Here is a 20,645-nt window from a genome sequence, read left to right on the forward strand (position 1 = left end):
TGTTTGGAATTGGATGGGTTTTTAAACCAATTGATAGGCTACCTGTCAAATTAGGTCACCTCACTTAACTGCATTATTTGTGTTTAAGCTTCTCCATTTGTCAAAGTTCGCTGAAATACTATTGACTTCTCTTGTTGGTAAATTCTTACTCTTGACTTCCACTTGTCATATTTTCATGCCTACAAACCTATGTTATGTAACCCCCAAACCGAGGACCAGTCTTTATGATCCAATAGGATCTGCAAGAAAGTTAGGGTTCTTGAAAGCCTCACTGCTGATGTCGGTTGTGACAAGATGATTTGGTAGATCAAGGGTTTCAGAAAGGGTAACCAAAGGTTTTAGGGCCGTGGTTACGCTAATTTAAATCTGAATTGGGTTATTTTAAAATTCAGAGTCAAGTCCTAGGGTTTTGGGAATCTAGGAAATTAGGGTTTCTAATTCTAGGGGTTGCTAGGGGTGGTATGGCTGGGGTTAGGGTCGAAGGTAGAGGAGGATAGGGGATGAAGAACCTAAAAGGGAAATTGGATTCAGGTGAAGGGTTTGAGAGATCTGGCAAAAGAAGGTTAGGTTTTTGGGGAAGAAAAAGTGTAGAAATTTTGGGTTTTGAGAAAGAACTGGGGATGGGGGATGGGGATTGAAGGTTAGGGAAGGGGTGTAGATGATTTGCCAAAAAGGGTTGGGTTTTAGGTGGGGGAAGGGGGAGGGCTTGGGGATGGGAGAACTAGGGGTGCTGCAAGATAGAGAAGAGGAGAGGCTGCGCGGGGGTGGTGCGTGGAAGAGGGTATGATGAGGAATGGGTTTTGGGGATGAGAGCAAGATGGAAGGATTAGGGAAGAGGGGGTGAGCCTGCCGTAGGCTGGGGAAAGGGAAGAAGAGATGGCTAAGTTGGGGATGAGTACTTGTTGATGGAGGGAGATTGAAGGACTTCAGAAAAATAGAATGTTCAAGACCACCTGCAGGTCTCCTCCTTGGAAACTGATGACCACACTCAACACCTCTTTTCCTTCAATCAAATTTATTAATCATCAAAACTGTTTTGTTTATAAGTGTAGGGGCTAAGTTTATAGCCTTACATTGAAGGGCTCCTACTTGGACTCAAATTGGAAAGCAAAGCAAACATGGACTCTTAAGTAAATGAAGGTGCAAACGTATAAGGACTTCTAATTTAAGAACCTTTTAAGATAGGACTCCAATTTAGAGGCCAAAACATAGAAGAACTACTTTACTTGGGACTCCGATTCCACTAATGACTTTCACTTACCTAATCCTGAGATGATTCAGATTGCACAACAAGAGTAGGACTATTCTCTGAGTTAAAAATTGGACTACTATTGAACAAATCCTTCTCTAAATCCCTTGTTGATGAAAACACTCTATGCTGCTGGGCTGTCTGTAGGGTGGGCAGCAACTCTTAAGTCTTCTCTTGGGATGGCCTTGGGTCCGGTTCACATCACTATGAAATGACAAGCATTTTGAATTGGCCAGATTTTACTGTGAGTGGATTCTGCTGTGGATAACTGCACTAAGTTTTGGCCAAAACTGAACTTCCACAAATTTATGCTATTGTGCAACGGTTCCCAGTCTGACATTACAGAATGATTCCCTTGTTATTTAAACAGTTACAGTGAGAGAATTACACGTTATAAGCTGTAGTTTCTAGTCAAAACTTGTTGAACGGGCTATGTTCAGATTGATTAAGAAGCCAAAATGTGTACAGTTGAGAGCAATGATCCTGGCTCTCGAAATGCGGCCAATGGAAGTTCTAGGATGGAAACACTCATTGCATCTTCTTTCATATAACTTGCGTAACACTTGATAAAGCAGAAGAGCCCACCATCCTGTCTACATCGCCCTTGATGTGGCTTCTTTCTTTAGAATAGTCTAGGATGGATCATATATGAGTTTGGACTTTGATTTCTTGGGTTTACTTTGACATTGGCTAATTTGATGGGCCTAATATATGGGTAGAAAGTAGGAAAAAACGGGATTTCTTTCATTGGTTTAGTTGAATACGGGTTTTACTTTATTATTTAGATTATCTATTTTAATGTAATTGCTCAGTTGAGCCCATGATTTGATGAATTGAATTTTGAGTTTGGTTTACTGCTGCCAATTAGGTACAACATAACATCTTCTCCCTTTTTCTTGTGATTTCTTATCCTCTATCAAGAATATATTTCCTCATTCAGCCTGATACTCTTTTCTTCTCTCTAGAGTACATTTCCTCATTCAACCTGATGTTCAAGTACATTTTTCTCTTTACTTCGAGAATATATTCCCTCATTCAACCTAATATTCTCTTCCTCTCAAGAATATTCTTCCTCTTTCAACCTGGATATTAAGAATATCTTCACATAAGTAAGTTGAATTATCCCCCACTATAATCCTTCTTTTTACTTAATCTTCTAACCATCCAAGTTCTTCAACACTAAATTTGTTGTTTTCTTTCTATTTTCATACTCATCAATAAACCGAAATTTGAAACTCAGATCTATAATCCAATTTGACTGTTAATCATCCCCATATACCCGTTTAGCTTCTCTACAGATTTCATCCACATCCAACCACCACTTAGCTATGTTCTGGGGGTACCCCAATCAACTACCCAAAAATCCTGTAGCCCAAAACTGCAACCTTTTGAGTTGAGATCCTGGAAGATTGGCCCTCTAGTTGATCATCTTCAGTTTAGGGCTATGTCATCCCTCCTCTCCCCTCTCTTTTGCTTTAATTCTGTTTGTTGCATTTGTCTTTAAAATCTTTGAATTAATGCTGATGTCACCTTTTCTTTCAATTGTTTGATGTCTACCATGGTTGTCAAAGTGTCTGCCCAGGAACCTAGGCCCAATTTTGGGTTCAGGCAACCTAGGGTCGCCTGGGTGACGCCTTGGTTTTCAGGGCTCTCTATTGCCTTGACAACCATGGTTCATGCTTACCAGTGAAATATCAAACTAGGCTCACCTGTTCTGTTGTTGAAGTTGAATAGCTTGTTCCACTTCCAACTCACAAGTATAGCAGTCTGTTTTACCCTTGCGATCTCATTTCTGTCATTGTTGCAGCTGGAGGAAGTGCAGGGACTTTGTGATCCCAATCCGACAGAATATGTTGATTCAGATGTAGCGGATCCGCATGTTGTCTTCTACTGGGGATTACAGCCCGGGAGGAGTAAATTTACAGATACAGATTCTGTTGAAGAAGATTTCTTAAAGAGTATAAATCATGGCTTCCAAGGTCGTCGAGGAGTTATTAAACTGTCTATTGTGGAAGCTTCTGAGCTATCCAAGAATGTCAAGATCGACTCTGAAAGCATCGAGGAATCTAAAGCATGTTGGAGGATGCCAGAATTCAATCAACAAATGAAACCGGTATATTCACAGTATCTGCCACATTACCTTGTTGGATATGCAGCTGAAACCGAAGATACGATCGCCAGAGGTTGAGACTATTCGGTAATGGGATGATTTCGCTTCCAGGTGGTTAACCCAAGGATTTGGTAACACTGAGTGATGAGGAGAGGAAGAAGAAGACACTACAATACATAAGATTGTAAATTTTATTTTCGAAAATTGCATGGGGTAAGTATTTTTAGGAACCTTTTACCAAAAAAAAAAAAAGTATTTTAGGAACCTCATTGGAGGTAATCAACACAAAAGAAAAATAAAAAAAATATATATTCTCTTGATTGAACAGAAGAAAAAAAAAAATACATATTGATATCAATTGGATATTTTACTTGACATCCATTTTTGGATTTCAATGTCTTGGAAACTTGTAAGAATTTGAAAGAATCCAATAGAAAATTTCTCTTTTTTGTTTATTTATTTTTTCCTTTTATTTTGCTTAGGGTGTTTTATATCAATTTACTAGCAGAGGAAACTGTTACATGTGGAGGTCAATCTCACTAAGAGGCATTAGTTATTAGTCATTGTCCTTTTTTTTTTTTGGTAATTAAACTTCTATTGAGAAAGACGGGAACAACACATTGGGCTTAACTCCGTCGAGTCAAGGAACCAGGGATTGGAAAGTGGCCAGAACGTCCTCCCTGAAACAGACGTGCCCTTCCTAGCCAAAGGTCAGCCGCACTGTTACCTAACCTGGGAACATAAGAAAACTTACAATCCACAATGGACAAACCCAACTGGATAATGTCCGATACAACCTCTCTTGCTACTACGGCTGTTGGCATACTTCCATTAATGGAATTTATGAGTTCCAAGCTATCGAATCAGCAATAATATAGTCAATTCCTTCACCAATGGCCAATATAAGACCTTCTCTCATTGCTAAGGCCTCCCCCAGCAAAACATCACCAAACCGGACTGGGTCAGAAACTGCAAGGCGAACCTCTCCCGTATGGGTTCTAATGATAAATCCAATGCCTGAACCATTAGAGTTAAGACTCGCATCTGAATTTAGCTTGAAGTAAGGTTCTATTGGTGCCCTCCATTTGGGTCTCTGATCCACTTTCCGCTTCTGGACCACTTCACTTGGGCTTGAGGTGAGGATGAGTTGTTTGGCCTGAAGGAAAGTCTCCCATTCCTTCACCGCTCTACATGCCGTCACATCAGGCTGTATTGATGACCCATCAAACATAAACCTGTTTCGATCCTTCCAGATATTCCAGCACAAGTATGATGCCAAGCCCGCTAACTCCTTGGAGCTCTTTTTCTCCTTACTAAGAAATTTCCAGCTTTTAATAAAACGATGGAGCTTTGGTTCATTTGGGGGATGGTAACCAAGCGGGGAGGCGTGCCACGCTGCTCTAGTTATTAGTCATTGTCAATTCAATCAATCTTTGATTGTGTAATAGAACTCACGTGAGTCCGCCTAACATTGGGCACCACAGGTATTACCAGATCAGTGTGACTAGCGTAGCTTCGTTGGTCTTGCAATCTCGCAACATTGAGTAGGTCTGACCACCTTAAAATTCTGTAGCCAGTCGTCGAAGTTGTTATCCTCTTGAGTTAGCAATTTGCACGGACTGTGGAAACTGGGAACCTAAGGTTTTCCAGTTCTGTAGGTGAAGATAAAAATTTCATGGAATTGAGAAACCTGTCGATCACAAGAATGCTGAAAGCTGAGTGAGTTAGTCCTGAACTGAACTTGTTCTATGTTTGAGGGTTGGCTGTGAGCCTGTGACAGAATGACCTGTCCTCCTAAGTGTAGATGGCTACTCACCATTCGGTTGGTGCAAATGTGTGGATCTAGTAAACATCATTGTAGTTTCTATATTCATTAAATTTCATGATCAATTGACCCAAATTCAAACACAGTTCCAAAACGTAAGGTTTTGATGTATCACCCACCACAAACTCATAACAGATGCCATTCACTTCAACCAAGCTACAGCCAGGATTCTTTCGACAACCAGCCTCACTCATCTTCTGCTTCACTTTCTCCACGCAGTCCCATTTCCCAACCTCTCCATACATACTCATCAGAGCCATGTACAGAGCTCCATTCCATGGCTGCTCTTTAACCAACCACCCAGCGGCTATTTCGGCAATCTCTATGTTCTTGTGTACCCTACAGGCATTCAAAAGAGCACCCCAGATGGCGGCATTAGCTTCCAGGGGCATCTCCCAGATGAATTGAAGTGCCTGTTCTATCTGTCCAGACCTGCCAAGCAGATCAACCACACAACCTAAATGCTCAATTCTGGGTTCTATCCCAAACTCACCTTTCATCCTCTCAAAATACACCAGACCTTCCTTTACCAATCCGGCATGAGTGCATCCAGAAAGCAACGCCACGAAAGTCACCACATTGGGTTTGATTCCACAGCGCAGCATTTCTTCGAATATCTCGATGGATTTATGGCCAAGACCATGCATGGCCATTCCAGATATCATTGCTGTCCATTCACCTACCAACTTCTCTTTGGTTTCCAAGAAGACATGCAGTGCGTCTTCTATGCTTCCACATTTGAAGTACATATCTATGAGTGCTGTATTAATTCGGGTATCAGCAATCCTCCCTTTTCGGTTGCAGATATACGAATGAATCCACCGCCCCACATCCATTGCCCCAAGATTGGCGCACGCACAAAGAACACCCATGATTGTAGAATCGTTTGGTTCCATGCCTGACATTTGCAAATCGCGAAACAGGTCTAGTGCTTCCTTAAAATGCCCAACTCGAACATAACCGGAGATCATGGCACTGTAGGAAACCACCGTTCTCGTCGGCATTTTATCGAACAAATTACGTGCCGACTTGATAGAGGAGAAATTCGCCAGGCAACTCACCAAAGTGGTCCACGAAACAATGTCCCTATCAAAGCCCATCTCCTGGAAGACTCGATTCGCCAAGACGATCTCGGCGTTGCAGCCGTAGAGGTGGATCAACGAGTTCTGGATGAAGACATCGGAGTGAAAACCGTGCTTGATAATTTGGCAATGAGTCTCTTTGCCTTTGAGGAGGTGGTGGATAATGGAACACGACTTAAGCAAGAAAGGGTAAGTGTAGTTGTTCGGGGGAGGGCCTTCACTCTGCATTTTGTTGTAGAGATGTAATGCTTGAGAAGGATTGGAGCTGGAAGCGCATGCTCTGATCATGGTGTTGTAGAGTACGGTTGATGGGGAAAGAATGTTGGAGAAGATGAGGCGAGCATAGTGCAGAGATGAAGCGTCGGAGAAGGCGATGAGATTTCGGAGGTAGTGTTCTTCCTGAAGTTGATGTCCGGCGATTATTATGTGGGCCTGCAACTGCTTGGTTACTTGGATGCTCATCCTCAACTCTTAATCCTTCTGCAGCTGCAACCTTGTGCTTAAACCCTAACACCAACATCACGATCACAAGGTGACGAGAAATGGATACAGGAACGCCCGAATCTAGTCTTCCCGCCTCCGGCGAGGGGACTCGGAAATCCGACTTCACAATACTGACAATTGTGATGATCATATGAAATACAAATATAAAGGGAAAAAGCTGGTTTACAGATAGATAGGTAAATGGAATACCCAAAAAAAAAAAAAAAATTTAAATAAAAAAATGAAATTTGCTTCGAGTATTATGCAGTAATATACAGCACACAGTCGAGATCAAAACAAGGGTGGAGATTTCATTCTAATCATTCATTTAACAAAAGCTATTTTCTACAATTTGTGCAAAATGAGCATTCATCTCGACCTGAGTTTCAATCTCGATCGTATGCGCGGGGTGCTGCGCGTTAATTATGCATCGCCCCGAGCAAGACCTAGGTTTACTTTTTGTTGAATTACAATCATAGGATTAGAATATTACACATGTCGACAATCCAGCGATCTATAGGAGGAAACTGCACCATATCAGCACAGGAGCAGATAAAAATCCAAATACCTTATGAAGTATAACTTGATTGGCAAAAAGTGGATAGGGATGAATCCGGATTTGCCTATTTGACTTCTGCAACTTCTCTTGTTACATGCACCAATGGTTCAATGTCCTGCCAGAAATAAGGTCACCAAAAGCTGCCCTAGAGGCTAGAAGCTCTTAACGTCCCAAGAACCCTAGTATGGATACTTGTTGAATTTAAGAAGAGAATAAATATAGTAATCTAGATTCAGTGAGGTGCTAAAGTCCTTGTAGAAATCTCTCATTCACTTTTTTTCTTTTTAATAAAAAGTTTTTTTTTTTTGGGTAAACGGTACTTCATTCATTAAAGAAAGAAAAATACAGACATACAGCATGAAAACACAAGGTTCACACCCAATCAAGAAGCGGAAAGCAACCAAACTGTCATACATGCAATAGACAGGGTCATCCTAAGTGGGCCGACAAGGAGAGACGACCCGCAAGCTTCGAAAGAAGGGACGTAATCATGGTAAGGTTACTACCCCAACAATTCAAGCCTTTGCGAAAGGTGCGGAAAGGACCGATTCGTTGGCATAAAGGTCCGTTCAAGATCCATCCAATCTTCCATGTAAGTATGTTGAAGTCTTACCAAGGAGAGGCGAAGGATCCTAGTTGTGGAACATCTACAAGGGCACCAACGAAATCCTATGACAAGGAGGCCACTTTGGGAAGTAAATATATAATACAAATTTCAACAAATCTCCTTTTGTTAATAGGAAGATCTAATCACGCCAACAGTGCTTATATTGGCTATTTTATTGCTTTTACACGTTTACTTTGGTAAGTCCTTCACAAATTAATTTTTTTCATTTCATCATTGAAGAGTTAAACAGCTCACTCTCTACCTTCTTTTGGCAACTCCTTTACAAATTAATTTTTTTTCATTTCATCATTGAAGAGGAAAACAGCTCACTCTCTACCTTCTTGAACTTTTAGCTTCCCTTGTGGCAAATGAGAAACCAAGTCGCAATGTTTTGTTGTTTGTACAACTAAAATATCAAACACAGACTAATGGAAACCCTTTTAAAACCCTTTTAGAGTAACTTATTGGGAATAGAGGTAAAGACTATTACATATACCATCACAGAAGATTGAACCCCAACCTGCCAATGGAAGGTGTCGGCCATTGCCAACTGAACTGACCTTTAATGGTAAGAGTAAAACATTCATAAAAAGACTTTTTCAGGCACAACTCCTGATCCATTCAACAACCTATATAAGAACTTGCTCCAATCATCCCATCCGTAAGATACAATCTGATCACCTAAGCATTATTAGTCGAAAGTCAAAAATCCTGATGGACAAACCAGGGAGAGAATATCCCTTCCAAATTTCATTATCAACAAGAATAGAAGGAACAAGAGCTGCTTCATAGTTCATTAGCTTAAATCTTAGTTCTCTGCTTACTGTACAAGGGCAATCAACTTCCCCAAAGCTTTCCAGCCGCATTAAGCAAAATTAATACATATATATACAGACCAACCAGAATCTTCAAAGAGAGTTGTTATGTGCTTCAGTCCACAATGAGATAAGGATGCAAACCTGTATCTGTGTACCAAAACTGGAAAGGAGCACCTATTTATATTCTATGGGAGGACCTCATTAGCACGTTCATAATTCTGAAGGGTGTTCCATTTCATCCAGCACCTTTTCTCTCGTCTTACCGGGAATTAGACCCAGCAACCTGATTGATGAAACTGCAATGTAAAAACAAAATGAAAATACATTCCTGCAAGACTGTAGAAGAATTTGCATAACTAATGCAATGAAGGAAAAAAACGCCATCAATGCTTCTTATGGTATTAAGTTTAACCAAGCAGTTCAAAAAGGAAAAAGAAGGATTAGAAACCTACTTGGGTGACCGGGCACTGATTCCATTAGCATCACTATCAGGAAGATTCTTATTATATTGAATTGAAATCAATCCAACAGCAGATTCAGGAGATCCCTGGAGTCTGACACCCGAGCTGCTTTTGGAGGACATTCCTGCAATAAAAACCTTAAAACATGAATAAGAATACTAATTCAAACTATATGTCCATGTGTGTATAAATACGTATATTTCTTGTACAACATTGCCAACCAGTTATGTCAGCTTAAGGGCTGCAAGTGAAACCTATTTATTAACCATACCTGACCCTCTTTTGGAGGGCAAGAGTAAAAAACCTATCAGTATTCAATATAAATTGGTAAATGATTATCATGTGCATTGAGTATGCAGAATATGACCTTAAAATAGGTTTACCCACAGGGTAATGGCATTTCTTACCAGTACCTAGGGTAAGCAGAAGAGGTTTCTATTGACTAGAAGGAGAGGGGTAAAGCCACTGTCTAACTCTAGCGTCCACTCTCTCACCCTCTGGAGAACGTTCAGCCTTTGTCTGCCCATGCAGTTTTTCCTTATTCATCGCCATATCGTTGCTCGTCCTAACTGCATTCTTTGCTGGAATGGCTTTGAGAACATTGAGCACCTCTTCTTCACCTGCCATTTCTCCCGCTCACCCTGGGGGAAAGCCTCTGCCTCCATTTGGTCTTGCCCCAAGCACTCTTTCGGGTTTGCTAGGGATTGGTCTTTGAGGTCCTTTTCCAGTGATTCCATCTGTGACCAACTAAATAAGCTGGTTGTTTGAGCAACTGTCCACCACCTTTGATCAGACTGTAACCTTAGGAGATGGATCTCCAACTCTAGGTCTCTGGACTCGACTTGAAAAGCCATCTGTGTTGATGTCACCTCTAAGTTGCATTTGATTTTTTCACCCCACTGTTGGCAATATCCCATGGAACAGGTTTATTGTTGTAACGTGGGCTTTAGATTCCACTTTTCAGTCTAGTAGCTAAAGGCAAATTTTTTTCCTCCCCCCCACCCACCACCCCCCCGCTTCTCTTTCCTCTCTTGTACATTCTTTTCTCCTTGGGTTTTGGTAATGATATTTTATTCATCCAAAAAATAAAAACTCTAGCCTCCACATTCACAGCCTAGTCATCTTTCTTATTCCTCAGTTTCTCTTTGGGCTTACAAGGGATGAAAGCATTGAATTTCTGTTCTATGAGCAGATGTAATTTGGTAGATAATTCCTTTAAAGCTCGGTGGTTTTGGATTTTATGGCCAAAGGGTTCCAATACAAGACATGCAACTGTAGATCAGATATGTCAAACCATGAGAAAGGGAGAAGTAGCAGAAAAGTATCAGTTCCGGTTCTAAAAGAAAGTATTGGCCAGTAACCTAAGATAGACGATTTGGAGCTTGGACTCAAGTGGAAAACTGGATTCTAGGCATGACATGCTCCACAGATCACCTTGAAAAAACATTAAGACATCAATCAACTAATGTGTAGCCAACACTTAGTTGGATTAAGATTTTGGAAAAAAAGAAAAAGATTATCAGCTAGATGGACATGCACATGGATAGGGAACCATGAAGCTAAAGGCTACCAGCCTAATAGGCTTGCTTTATTCCATGGAATTTTGAAACAACTTAAGAACAGATCTAGCAGTCTCAACATAGGCCAGATCCAACTATCAACCAGCTTCTTATGTAACATTTCAGCAATCCCCATAATTATTTACCTTCTTTGCAAGATAGATCATTTACCACATATTATAAGTTATGATTCACACATCTTATCTGGGTTTAAAACTAGAGCAGAATAACAATGACATTGGCTCCTAGCCCAACATATACGACAAAAGAATGAGAACTCATATTTATGATTCAAACCTCTTATCTGGGTTAAAACTAGAGCAGAATAACAATGACATTGGCTCCTAGCCCACCATATATGACATAAGAATGAGAACTCATTCTTCTGCTTGGCCTTTGGTTGAGCAGAATATCCAACAGCTAAGCATAAGTCACATGCCCAAGGGACAGCACAAGAAGGTGATAACATTTATAACCAGTAATGCAAAGGTCAGAAGTGGGACAAGATTTCCAAGGTGGTAGCCCATATGTATAAGCCACAGAAAGGGAAACAGAAGGCAAATACAGATAGGCTTCACAACTTAGATCTATCAAGCAATTGAGGTAACTTGTAGATTATCAATTTCCAATGTTATGAAAGCAAAAGAAGACTTGAGAGGAAGTGGTAAAAGGATCTACTGGATGAAATTGGACGCCAAAACGTCTATGGGCTTGATGTATGGGAACCAAGGAAACCTGAAAACCGAAATACATGCAGATTTATTTTAGTGTTTTAAACTAAAATCACTGAATGCATCAGTGGAATAATTTTAACAGACCAGAACTAGAAAATGCTAGAAAACGACTAAAATACAAAAGCAAATGATAGGTTCATAAATGACAGATCCAAACTATTAAGACTTAAAAATGGCAACTACTGGCCAGAAAATGTTGAAGAACACACTTTTGATAAAAAACAAAGCTTCAAAAACTGTTCAGGCCAATTGCGTTGCCTCTTCAGAGGTTTATAGGTACCCACTGCACAAGGCTCTTGCATAGATCTTGAATACTCAGTGACAACTAACAGAAAATCAAAACTTAGCCAGTTAAACAATTTAAAAACTTCATTAGCAGGGGTGGAGCCAGGATTTAACATGACTGTTCTCCACATTGTCTTTGGCATTAAAAATTCTCTCCAGTTGGTGGGCCAAGTGCTGATATTTCAGAGAGAAAGAGGGCCAGAGGGGAAATTTCAAAAAAATGAGGAAGGGGTAGGGGGAATTTCAAAATATTGAAAGGGGGGGGGGGGCAAGTGCTGATATTTCACATGAAAAGAGGGCAAGAGGGGAAATTTCAAAAAATAGAGGGGTGGGGGGCATGGCCCTCCCTGGCCCTGGGGTAGCTCTGCTCCTGTTCATAAGTGCAATCGATCCAATCAACTGGTTAAGTGCAAGATGATGATGCCCAAATTGAGCAAGCATTTAAAATGATTGATACCTTCATCTTGTGCTACAATGAAACCTTCATGCAGTCCTTACAACATATATGCTTATCTTTATAACTACACAGTAGAGGTGGATGATATAAAGTTTCTGCAATATCTAATAAATAACTATGGCTCTTGGAAACACCCGCCCAGCAACCCAGTTCAGAGATCCTAGTAACTCAGCTATTTGAAATGAGGGATCAGATTAAAATTTTGTTCTGATCAATGAACTTAGCCACATGACCGAGCTCATCAAAAGATGCACGATATTCCAGTTTACTAATTGAGAGATGCAATCCACCGTGGATAATCCATACTACTGAACTAATAGTGTTTAACTTCTTTTTCCCCCCATAAACCTTATCTATCATTATACATTCTGACTAAGAGAATAAAATTGACTAAAATGATTGTCAATATGCCAACAGATCTTGGGCATCAACCATTCAGAACGGAACACCCCTAGCAGTAAATCTTGTAAGGAGACCCTAAATCTTCGTAAAAAACTACAAACACCCAAATCCATCTTACATTGGAACAGAAGTTCACCTAGAAGAATTCAACAATTCAGAGAAGCAGGCAATATCAATAATAATGGGGCCCTCAGCAACCATAAATCGTTGGGTAAATTATAGCATTATCAAAAATATCAAGTACAAGAATACGAAGAAACTACAATGTGGTATAGAAGAAACATGTCCATAACATGGGCAAAACTATACATGGAAAGGCAAATGAGCTCGCTTGTTCCAAATGATAACAATACCTTGGAAAATTATAACAAGGCAGAATAGTATGGTGATGACCATAGCACACAGGCTGCCACTTGGTGATGTTGTCTTTGCTGCTTTCATCTTTTTCAATGCTTTCATCCGTTCAATTCTTGCCCGCTTTAACATAGCAAGCTCAGACATCTCTCGGATCAGCTTCATGTCAGCAGCATCCAATGAAGGACCTCTGGGAGGTCGTGGTGGCTTAGAAGCTTTAGCACTAGTCTTCTTTTTACGTTTCTCCTTTACCACCTTCTTTTCCCCAAGGACCAATGGCTCTTCATCCCTAGATTTTTGGTCTGTCACTGTTTCTGGACTTTCAGGACAAACAACAGCAGAACTTGAAGTGTTGACTAAATTTGTGCCATCTTCACCATTCATTGCATCATCAAAGTTGACAAACCCATTCAATATCCTACCCAACAATTTTTTCGTTTGTTTAGCACCTGCACTCGGTTCTTTATTTCCTTCCACACCAATAGTCCCACCACTTTCAAGATCAACAGAAAAATCTCTTTCTCTCAGAGCCATACTAAATAACACATAAGCCCAACTTAGTCGCTTTCTTATCCGCCCCTTGTAAGTCGTGAAACCGAACACACTGCTTGGCAATACCTAAAGTTCAGATATTTCCAGTCAACTCCATTGACATAGTCTATCCTCCTCATCTAGTAGCTTCCCTTTTCATGAGGATACCACCCACCAAATCTCTATACCCCAAACGACATTAAGCAACCCTTATGAATAAAAGCGAAAAAGAGAAGCCCTTAAAGGATCATAATCAATCCTTCTCTTCTTATCTGTCAAACAGCGCTTCGCCTCCAGGAAGAAATGACCGAAATTTAGCTCTCTGACCAAACTTCAATTACAAAACAGAATCCTGCATTGACAATTTATACGAATGAAAAAAATAGGGGGAAAAAGAAAAGAACAAAAGAAAACTCAAACATAGAAAAGAGTCGGAATGTAGCTTTGCACATGACTTTAAAAGGATAAAAGATGACGTGAAACGCAATCCACAACAAAAGTTTTCGATAAAATCACACAGGGGTCCAGAACCAGAGATAGAAAAGTCACATAAATGAGCAAAAATGCTTGGATTAAAAGAAAACGAGCTGGAGCTTTGAATGCAGCACCAACGATGCTTAAAGTCAAGAACCCAGTTCATTCATGATCATAGGTAACTGCAGCGTAGTTTCCGGGATGAGAAATATAAAAGATCAACCAGAAAAAAAAGGAAAGTGCATCATAAAGAAAGCACGCAATAATAATACCGAACCCCAATTGCTGAGAAAGATTCGGGAATGCAACCAATAAAAAATTGTAAGCGAGGGTGGATGATTCTACATACCTTAAGAGTACACAGCGAAGCCCTAGATCCAACGCAGACAAGATTACGAAAAGCGGCTCCTCATGGAGAAAACCAGAGCAGCCATGAAAGATCTGAAACCGAAATTTTAAGGACTTAAATGAGAAGAACCAAAGAAAGAAATAGAGAGCGAAAAATTCGGGCTAAAGTGAGGTTTATGAAAGAAATTTCCAGATTTTTACAGCTTTGCCTCTCAGTCTCAGCATCGAGAAATGGGGGAAATGATGGGGGACGGAGAGAGAAGAAAATAGTTTATGGAAGGGCTGTTTTTTTTTTTGTTTTTGGTTTTTGGATTGTAACAGAGAGCAGAAAATAGTTTATGGAATAGCTGTTTTATTTGTTTTCTGTTTTCGTTTTTGGATAGAATGGGCTCTCCTTCAAAACCGTCGGCGAGATTAGGGACCCGTGCGGGTCCCGCATTCCACATGTCAGGAACTTTTTTGCCACCTGTCTAATTTTAATCACTATAGTTGTGGACAAACGGTGTAGATTTTGAATGGGAAGTGGATAAGTAAGCGTTGGGTGAGTCTGCTGCAGCACACGTGGGTCAAACCTTCTGTTGTAGAAGGCAATTTTAAGTAAGACGTTGTACATTTTCTCTCACCGGTCGGATGACGTCAGCAAATGGACAACCCGATGGTTTTGTCCGGTCTAATAATGAACCCGAAAAATGGACCAAACAACAAGAAGCGCCCAAACATGAGTCCGGTGAATTCCAAGTTTCCAACCAGCATAATAATCAAATGAAAAAGCAAAAAAGTCCCCCAACTCTGCATAGCAGAATGGTAAGTTATATCACCAAAGTTCGGTGAAATATCGCTGAATTTTGGTGGTTTTGGTTCATGGCGAATTGAAACCTAAATAGAACTTCGGTTTTGCAAAATATCGTCGAAATTTCATCGATATTTCACAAATTTTGGCTAAATCAACCGATATATAGGCAAAATCTCGATTTTTTGTAATATTTTGGCTATTTCTCGCAATTTTTAGGCGATTTCTCTTGTAATTCTATAGTGAAATCTTTAAGGTCAATAGACAATTCATACAACCAACGCCAGCACGCGTCCCATCCTTCATGAGATGGTCCAACCTCTAAACCAGAGAACACAATTCCCTTACCAATTTTGTCCCAATGATTTAAGACTTAAAAGGCAATGTGCCAAATGTGCTTAGAAAGGAGAATCTATATAAAATAATTTATGGAAATAATTCAAATTAGACAAACATTTTGTAGTAAAATCAAGGTACGCAATATTGTCGAAATTCGGCGGTTTCGGTTCATGGCGAACTGAAACCATGACCAAATTTCGAACCAGAGATTTATTGCAAGAAATCGCAATTTATTGCTGAAAATATAAATGCTGGATTTCGGCGATTTTTGTTCGAATTATTCAAATCTTTTTTTGGATTCTCTCTCCTCTCCAAACCTCTCCCATAACTTCTTTCCCCTAGTTCTTAGCATTTTTGCCATATTTTCATTAAATCTTTGATATAAAACCTTAGTTTTCACTTTCTTATTGACGGGTATATCATTATTCGCGATGATCAAACGAGATTTCACACTGATCTGGATGTTTTGTAGAGTTTTTCATCTGAGTGATAACTATTGTTTTATAATTTTTTTTATTTTATATATATTTTTTATTAATGAATGCTATAATGTTGTTGGATGTATATGAAATTAATATATGTTGAATACAGTAGGCTAATCTACAAACTCACAAAGTCTAGTGAATTCCAAGTTTCCTACAAGCACAATAATCAACTGAAATAGAAAAAAAAAAATTCTTAATTTTGCATAGCAATGCACTTGTATGTCAAATAGAATGTTGTGATTAAAGACTTGATTTTGAATTAAATAAATTCTTCAAAAGTTTTTACTTATTTTCTCAGCCACTTATTTAGCATATAAGTGCATTGTTGTACACATTAGTTTTCCCAATAAAATGCTCTCTAATTTTTTTTTCAGTGCTTACTAATAAGGGTAGCAGTTATTAGCACAAAACTTTGAGTTATGTTTCGAAATATTAAACCAATATGAATCTATGATCGGTATGGGAGTCAAAAAAAAAAAAAAAAAAAAAGAAAGAACCACCATGATCAGTGCCGAAACCCGGATTTAATATAAGGGCCAAATAATGATTATTTTTTTTAACTATTAACATCAAATGATTCTATGAAATATGATCAAATGATTTACCAAAAACAATGGCAAGTGAGGATCTCCCTAGACAACTTTAAAAAATAGGAACGATATGAAGATTAAGTGCTAATATTTCATAGAAGGAAAAATGATCAAATGATTCTATGAAATATGATCAAATGATTTACTAAAAGAGGCTCAGAGGATCTCCCTAGACAACTTTAAAAAATAGGAACGATATGAGGAAGCTTTCAAAAAATTATTTTATTTTTATTACTTTTTTTTGGGAGGGGGATACGGCCCCTTGGCCCTAAGGGAGCTCCGCCCTTGCTATTATCAAACTTCCCAAGATAAGCTGATAGACTTGGGCTGCTTTTGTTTGCAAAGATGGGGTGAGAAAGAAGAAAAAAAACATGTGTGCCTCATGTGTAGTGGGATGAAGAAGAAGGAAATGAAAGGAAAATATTTTGTGGAAAAGTAATAGCGGTGGGTCCAACTTTTTACTTTTTCAAACTTTTATACAAAGTCCCACAAAATTTGTGAGGATTTAAAATGGTTTGGGCTGGAAAAGTTGGGGTGTCAAATCACTAGACAAGTTTCATTGAATTAAGGAAAATTGTCTCTCACTTTTTCACCCCAAACAATCAAACAATCTACAATTTTGGGATTTAAGAGAAAAGTAAAAAATCTACATTTTTTTCAAGAATTTTCCCACCTCACCTTTATTCCAGCAAACAAATGCAGAGAAAATGCCTCGTTTTATCATCCTACATATGACTGTTGTGAAAAACATTTCCCCTAACTACTGGATAAATTGATCTCTTCACCACAATGGTCTTCATTCCCTTTCAAAGTACCACATGCAACATCTTTACTACACACAAAGTGTCTCATTGAGTAGCATAAGAGAGGTAAAGCAAAATGTCTAGGTACCAAGGTGGAAATTCAGCAAGCATTCGATAGACTACATTAGCTCTTCATTGAACATCTCATGCTTTCCTTTGGCTTCTCTTAATGGTGGGCAAACTGAGAAATGAAGTGCACCAGATTTGTTTCATATTAGTTTCTTGTAAATGGAACAGCCCATGGTAAAGTCATTCCTTTGCGAAGAGTGAAGTAGGGTGACTCTCACTCTCTTGCGATCTTTATACTATGCACCGAGGCCCTCAGTTCAATGCTTAACCATGCGCATGAAGAAGGAAATATATAGCTGGAATCAAAGTCAAGAGAAGATCACATCTCGTATCAAATTTGCTATTTGTAGATGATTGTCTATTTTAATCGCAAACAAAAATAAATGAGTTGCATGAACTCAGGGATTCCCTCAAGTAATTTTGCAATATCAATGCCCTAGCAATAAACCATTCCCCTCTGTAATGCGTTGTCATCCCAATTCCTGATAATATGGCCAGAATTCATCCCCGTGGTTTGTCAATCGCTGTGAAAAAGACTTTGTATTCCCATTATTGGCTTCTAAATAAACTTATCGTTATAAAAAATTTAGAAGGGTATGTTCAAAGTTGACCAATTCCCCTCTTTAGTACAGTTTATTGGATCACAAACATTCAGTTCTAAATAAATAACATATCATCTAACATAGTTGTAGTTAAATTAAGGCCCGCCGCATCTTTAAATTATATATAAAAAACTACCCTAAGGGTGTAACCAAGGTATGCTTAAGTTGCCTGAATGAACCTCATGCGCCCCTCGGCGCAAAAAAAAAAAAAAAAAAAAAAGAGGAAAAAGAGAGTCTTTGTTTAAACTCTAAATCTCCATATCACTACATCTCTAAATTAGTATAAGTTGTAGGAGATTTGACTTCTATGGATATGTTTGATAGCCCAACAAGTGTTTTCTGCTTCGAGAAACACCAAAAACAATTTTGAGCGTTTTTGGAAGCAAAAACATTTTTATATGTGTTTGATGAAACTTGCTTCTGAAAGCAAAAACAATATCGATTGGTGTTTTATCATAGTAGTTAGAGATAGAGAAAAATGAAGAACAAAGACCCCTTTTACAAAGACAAGGGCTAATGTTTCACTAGAGTTGAAGAAGATGAAGAGGAACTTTGGTCACCAAAGATGAAGAAGATGAGGAATCAAATGATCCCGATCATTAGGGTTGAAGAAGCAATGAATGGAAGAGTTCTATCAAAGTATGAAAGGCTTTTAGTAGGGTTATTTATTTATTTTAATGTTTAGGATGTCGAATTCCAAGAATACCCTTCACAAAAGCTATTTCACCTACGTCCAGCATTGCTAGCTTCTTCTTTCATTTTTCAAGCGACAAAGTTGTGTCAAAAGGGTTTCTCAAAGTATAAATTTTCATAAATTTCATATTTTTTGATAAAAGGATAAATTAAATTAAAAAAACTAAGCAAGACAATTACACAATTCACTTAGGTCCACTACATTTCAATCATTCAGAAGGTTTATTGATGATCTATATGCTAAATAGGTGAACCATTGTTGGAGTGTGGGGTTCTAAAATCTACGTTTTTTATACAAGAGGCTAGATTTGCCAAAAAAGGGACGTGAGCAAGCGACCACTGTTTGTTCTTTGGGTTTCGAATTAAATCAATCACTTCTTGGGTGTTGCACCAAACATCAACAAGCTTGACTTGTGAGTTTCGAGCTTGATCTATTCCGGTACGAAGTCCAACAATTGAAGCCCAAGTAATATCTCCATTCCCAAAGCCTCCATCGGCGATGTAGTTGACCTGACCTTCCCAAAACAAACCCACACTCCATCCCGTAGAGTTTAGCTGTGAGTTATGTACCTGCACACAATAAAATGGGAGATTGAAACAAGTTAGTGAAATGCATATTTTGGCAAAAACAAAACAAGTGGGTCTTTGCATATAATCCATTGTATTGTTTTGGATTATTGCAAAATCTATGAGCCCTTGGGGAATGACATTTAAGTTACTACTCCATAGGGGATATTGTGCAAGACTTTGGTGGGGTTGGGCGCTTGTTTATTATAGACTTTTTGGTTGTGTTCTTGCCACACATAGTAACAAATGATTATAAACACAGAGATCAACAACCGCTTTGAATTTTTATCAAGGGTATTGATTAAGAGGAAATATGTGCATGCGTATAGGATGGATTGATGTGTAAATCCTTTGTTCATAGACCTAGAGGGCATGTTACCCAAATTCTCTTGGTCTAATTACACGAAATGAAAGTATGCCAACATGACTCTTCACCATTTTTGCACAATTCATAGTTGCCAAACGATGTTGTCCATTGACCAAATATTGCCTTTACGGAAATCCTGCATTCAAGAGATATCAAAAAATATTTTAAATTTGGGGTGTAAGGGTAGTTTCCAAAAAGACTTCCACCATGGTTTTGAGTTGTTATCTCTTGGGATCATTCTTGATTTCAACAATGCTTTCCTTGCTAGTTTGACTATGTAAATTCCCTTGCTTGAAATAAGAGATTGCTAGGAATCAGATTTAGAGGAAAGATTTAAAGATATAAGGAAAGTAAGGAGAGAGGGACTTTGATTAGAAAGGTACTCCTTGCTAAAACGGTTGGACAAAGATACTACTTGTGCCATTGTAGCATTTCTTTTCCACAATTCATAATTATGTGGTTCCCGAATCTGAGTGTACTCTTGCTGGGCTCGATTCTGTTTTACCCATGGATTGAACCAAAATGATGTTTCTCTTCCATTTCCTACTTTCCTTGCCACCATTTTTTTCAACAGGGGAAGGATGCTACAAATAATATTCCATGTCTAGGATCGCTTCCTTGATTGGACCTTCGAGTTAAAAGGTGTTGTATTGGGGAAATTTTTTGCCTGGAGTGTTTGTACCAAGGTGTGTTGAGATTTGTGAGCATTTCTCCATCCCTACTTTAGAAGTTGTGCTATATTACATCCTCCATTTTTCTGAAGCCAAGAACCCATGTTTTTTAGTAGAGGGAATCAATTTTCTTGCAAAAAGTGATTAGAAATCTAAAACACTGCATATAATAAAGAGATTGGGATTGGAGAATTGACTCCATTAGTACCCATTTGCTAGTAAATGACAAGTTGGTTGGTTTCCAAGATGCCATCTTCTTCCTTATTTTGGTAACTACAATGCTTTCGTTTTTGCTTGTCCATGAAAAAGATTTGTCTCTAGATAGATTGCA

General features: G+C 38.9%; 1 protein-coding gene and 1 pseudogene across 1 annotated transcript; both read right to left on the minus strand.

Moving 5' to 3' along the window:
- Window positions 1-4,200: 4,200 nt before the first annotated feature.
- Window positions 4,201-6,728, minus strand: LOC149019465 (pentatricopeptide repeat-containing protein At2g20540 pseudogene; annotated as a pseudogene).
- A 1,391-nt stretch (window positions 6,729-8,119) lies between these two features.
- Window positions 8,120-14,643, minus strand: LOC149019466 (uncharacterized). Its single transcript, XM_089153468.1, has 4 exons — window positions 14,340-14,643; window positions 12,985-13,868; window positions 9,186-9,318; window positions 8,120-9,029 (listed from the first exon to the last, which is right to left on the minus strand). Exons 2-4 carry the CDS (start codon window positions 13,517-13,519, stop codon window positions 8,993-8,995), a joined length of 705 nt encoding a protein of 234 aa, XP_089009594.1. The 5' UTR covers window positions 13,520-13,868; window positions 14,340-14,643; the 3' UTR covers window positions 8,120-8,992.
- Window positions 14,644-20,645: the final 6,002 nt, after the last annotated feature.

This window comes from Hakea prostrata, chromosome 4 (genome assembly GCF_041222555.1).
Source record: "Hakea prostrata isolate BN-2017 chromosome 4, UWA_Hpros_2, whole genome shotgun sequence".
NCBI classification, from domain to species: Eukaryota; Viridiplantae; Streptophyta; class Magnoliopsida; order Proteales; family Proteaceae; genus Hakea; species Hakea prostrata.

Excerpts from the sequence above, each read along its gene's own strand:
- LOC149019466 (XM_089153468.1), bottom strand. The coding sequence starts at position 13,519 with ATGGCTCTGAGAGAAAGAGATTTTTCTGTTGATCTTGAAAGTGGTGGG. Across the intron at positions 9,319-12,984 it reads CCTTGTTATAATTTTCCAAG|GAATGTCCTCCAAAAGCAGC; the intron begins GTATTGTTATCA and ends TTTTTATTGCAG. Across the intron at positions 9,030-9,185 it reads ATCAGTGCCCGGTCACCCAA|TTTCATCAATCAGGTTGCTG; the intron begins GTAGGTTTCTAA and ends TTTACATTGCAG.